Source organism: Ammodytes marinus, assembly GCF_949987685.1.
Source record: "Ammodytes marinus genome assembly, contig: scaffold_187, whole genome shotgun sequence".
Taxonomy (NCBI): domain Eukaryota; kingdom Metazoa; phylum Chordata; class Actinopteri; order Uranoscopiformes; family Ammodytidae; genus Ammodytes; species Ammodytes marinus.
This window is the reverse complement of record NW_027648199.1, coordinates 5840-10000: the sequence shown is the minus strand read 5'-3', so window position 1 is coordinate 10000 and position 4161 is coordinate 5840. Positions and strand designations below refer to the sequence as shown.

The 4161-nt window shown below is 55.5% G+C and overlaps 1 protein-coding gene across 1 annotated transcript in view; it reads right to left on the bottom strand.

Moving 5' to 3' along the window:
* The window catches only part of galnt14 (UDP-N-acetyl-alpha-D-galactosamine:polypeptide N-acetylgalactosaminyltransferase 14 (GalNAc-T14)), a gene marked incomplete at both ends in the record, with an annotated part of 73768 nt that extends 69899 nt beyond the window's left edge, over nt 1-3869 (bottom strand). Inside the window, one exon of the mRNA XM_080054827.1 lies at nt 3727-3869. Coding sequence (XP_079910953.1) covers nt 3727-3869 — 143 coding nt within the window. The remainder of the gene's footprint in view (nt 1-3726) is intronic.
* Nucleotides 3870-4161: the final 292 nt, after the last annotated feature.

Genomic DNA, 4161 nt, shown 5'->3' with positions numbered 1-4161 from the left:
CACGTCCAGGCAGACTAAACACTCTATGATAGCACTTAACGCTACAATGTGTTGTGGTCACAGCAGCCCGCTGTGTTTTCCTCGTCTGTATCTGCCACTCCCCCTGTCTGTCTCACTTCACACCTGGTCCTCATCTGCAATCACGCTCACCTGGTCTTCACCTCCAATCAACTCCCCTTCATAACCCGTGGATTCCTTGCTGTCGGCGCCGGATCGTCCAATGCGCTACCGTGGTAACTATAACGTACCTGGCTCCAGTTTAATGTTCCCTCGCTCTCGCTTACTCGTCTCTGGTTTCTTGTTGCCTGTAGCTGTTGACCACAACCTTACTTTTGTTTTTCCTCTGCCTGCAGTATCCGGACCACTCTCTCCAGCTTCCCGGTTTTGGTCTCCCCCTGGCTCCCTCACCCACTACCTGCTTCCCCTCACCATATCTATAATAAACCTTTTTTTATATAAATCCTACTTCGTCTCTGTCTGCTCTTGGGTCCAGCATCGTAACCATAACAGAACGATCCGGCCAAGATGGACCCAGCGGACATCGGAAAGATTCGTGGAGCTCTCGCCGCCCAAGGCACTCAGGTGGCGGAGCACAGCCAAGCTCTCCGGGACGCTATGGAGGCTTTTAAGAATCTCGCTACCCGAGTCACACAGATGGGTGACCAATTGGACTTACTGGTACCCCCCACCACAGCGCCTCCACTACCAGCGGCACCCCCGCCTGCTCTCACTTCCCCGTTACACCTGCCACGAGCTCGTGAGCCATTTATTCCTGCGCCAGAGCGCTATGCTGGGGACATGGGTACGTGCAGAGACTTTTTGATTCAGTGTTTCCTAGTTTTCAGTCAGCAGCCTCTCACCTATCCCACAGAAAAGGCTAAGATCGCTTACATTATGGGGTCACTTAAGGGTAATGCACTAGCGTGGGCTTCAGCATTATGGGACAGTGATTCCCCAGCTAATGACAATTTTGACCTTTTTGTAGCAGAGATGAGGAAAGTGTTTGACCATCCAGTAGAGGGAGGGGACGCCGCCAAGCGGCTTATTTCTTTACGTCAGGGCTCCCGCAGTGTAGCTGAGTTCTCCGTTGAGTTCAGGACCTATGCAGCCAGGTCAGGCTGGAACGACAAGTCACTACGTGGGCTTTTTCTTTCCGGTCTCAGTGAGACAATCAAGGATGAGCTGGCTACTAGGGAGGAAGCTGACACTCTCGATGAAATAATTTCCCTCTCTATCCGGCTGGATAATCGCCTACGCGAGCGGCGTAGGGAGAAGGCGGGCAGCTCCGTGCCTCCGGTTTTCGCTGCTTCCTGTTCCCCACTCTTCCCTAAGACTGCCCTCTCTGCCCCCGTGACGCGTGCTGTCACTGAAGAGGAGCCCATGCAGCTGGGTCGCACACGTCTCACCCAGGCAGAGCGGCTTCATCGGATTAAGACCGGAGTGTGTCTGTACTGTGCGCTGCCCGGGCATCTCATCTCCACCTGTCCGTCACTGCCAAAAGACAGGGCTCGGCAGTGAGGCTCGGGGCCCTGCTGAGCCACGCCCCCTCCGTCCCCGATTCTCACTGTTCTCGCTCACTGCTGGATGCCACTCTCCTGTCCCTCGGGCATTCCTTTCCTGTGTCAGCCCTGGTGGATTCTGGAGCGGATGAGAACTTCATTGATGCGGGCTTCGCGTCTCAGGTTGGCATTAAATTGGAACAATTACCCTCTCCCTTAAATGCTAACGCCTTAGACGGCCGTCACCTGGCCCTTATTACCCACCGTACTAAGCCCCTTGAATTAATTGTTTCTGGCAATCACCACGAGATACTTCAGTTTCATGTCATCCTGTCTCCCCTCACTCCCCTGGTGCTGGGGTACCCCTGGCTCAAGCTTCACAATCCCCAATTTGACTGGTCTTCTGGCAAGGTGGTGAGTTGGAGCACGTTTTGTCATTCCACCTGCTTACAGTCTGCCCTGTCTCCGGCAGTGGGAGATGTTCTCTTGCCCAAGGAACCTCCCGACCTCTCCTTGGTTCCCCAAATTTATCATGACCTGGGAGAGGTATTTAGTAAGTGTCGTGCGCTCACCCTGCCTCCTCATCGCCCCTATGACTGTGCCATTGATCTCCTCCCCGGCGCCCCTTTGCCCAGTAGTCGCCTTTATAACTTGTCCCGTCCTGAGAGGGAGGCCATGGAGAAGTACATTAAGGATTCTCTTTCGGCTGGCCTCATGAGACCCTCCTCTTCTCCTGTTGGTGCAGGTTTCTTTTTTGTGGCCAAAAAGGACAAGTCACTTCGCCCATGCATTGATTTCAGGGGTCTCAATAACATTACTGTGAAGAACAAGTATGCGTTGCCCCTCATCAGTTCCGCATTCGAGCCACTGCAAGGCGCCACAGTCTTCTCCAAATTGGACCTACGTAATGCCTATCATCTGGTGCGCATCCGTGAAGGCGATGAGTGGAAGACGGCCTTTAACACCCCCCTCGGCCATTTTGAGTATCTCGTCATGCCTTTCGGCCTAACTAATGCCCCTGCTGTGTTCCAGAACCTGGTTAACGACGTCCTCCGGGACTTTCTCAACCGCTCAGTTTTTGTCTATTTAGACGACATCCTGATTTTTTCCCGCAATCAGAAGGAACACGTCCAGCATGTCCGGCAAGTTCTTCAACGGCTGTTGGAGAACAAGCTATATGTGAAGGCCGAGAAGTGTGAGTTCAGTGTCACCTCTGTATCCTTCCTGGGGTTCATCATTGAGAGCGGGCAAGTGAGGACCTGCCCCGAGAAGGTCATTGCAGTGACTGACTGGCCCATCCCCGATTCCCGCAAGAAACTGCAGCAGTTTCTGGGGTTTGCCAATTTTTACCGGAGGTTCATCCGTGACTACAGCAGGGTGGCAGCCCCTCTCACTCATCTCACCTCCCCTGCCCGCCCTTTTGCCTGGACGCCTGAAGCGGAGGCTGCCTTCTCTAGGCTTAAGGAGCTTTTTTCGTCTGCCCCCATTCTCATCCAACCGGATCCCTCCAGGCAGTTCATTGTGGAGGTTGATGCATCTGACACTGGGGTGGGGGCGGTCCTGTCCCAGCGCTCGGCCTCTGATGAGAAAATTCACCCCTGCGCTTTTTTCTCTCGCCGGCTGGTTCCTGCTGAGCGGAATTATGATGTGGGTAACAGAGAGCTGCTGGCTGTGAAACTGGCGTTGGAGGAATGGCGGCACTGGCTTGAGGGGTCAGAACAGCCGTTCGTGGTATGGACTGACCACAAGAATTTGTCTTACATCCAGACAGCCAAGCGATTGAATTCCCGCCAGGCCCGGTGGTCCCTGTTTTTTGGGCGTTTCAATTTCTCCCTCACCTACCGGCCCGGTTCCCGTAACGTCAAACCAGACGCCCTCTCCCGCCAGTTTGGCACTGTGGACACACCGGGTCCCCCTGACACCATCCTCTCTCCTTCCTGTCTCAGGGTGGCTGCGGTTACCTGGGAGATAGAGTCCCTCATCCGGGAGGCCCAAATCACTGAACCAGACCCGGGCAACGGTCCTCCTAACCGCCTCTTTGTCCCCAGTTCGGTGCGCTCCCAGGTTCTGGTGTGGGGTCACACATCGCGTTTTGCCTGTCACCCTGGCGTGGGTCGCACCCTGTCACTCCTTAAGAGGTACTTTTGGTGGCCAGCGATGGACGCTGACACCCGGGCTTTCGTGCTGGCCTGCACGGTTTGTGCTCGGGCCAAGTCCTCCCATCAACCCCCTGCCGGCCTGCTTCGCCCGCTTCCTGTTCCTGGTCGGCCCTGGTCTCACATTGGCCTGGATTTCGTCACTGGTCTTCCCCCCTCTAATGGCCATACAGTCATCCTCACAGTTGTGGATAGGTTCTCTAAGGCTGTTCATTTCATTGCCCTCCCAAAGCTCCCCTCTGCCACCGAGACTGCCCAGCTGCTCGTGCAGCATGTGTTCCGCCTCCACGGGATTCCCACGGACCTCGTCTCCGACCGCGGCCCCCAATTCATCTCCCAGGTGTGGAAAGCCTTCTGCCGTGCGCTGGGGGCCTCTGTCAGCCTGTCATCAGGGTACCAGCCGCAGACTAATGGGCAGGCGGAGAGAGCGAATCAGGATCTTGGAACCGCGCTGCGTTGTGTGGCTGCCCGCAACCCCTCTGCCTGGAGCGACCATCTCTCTTGGA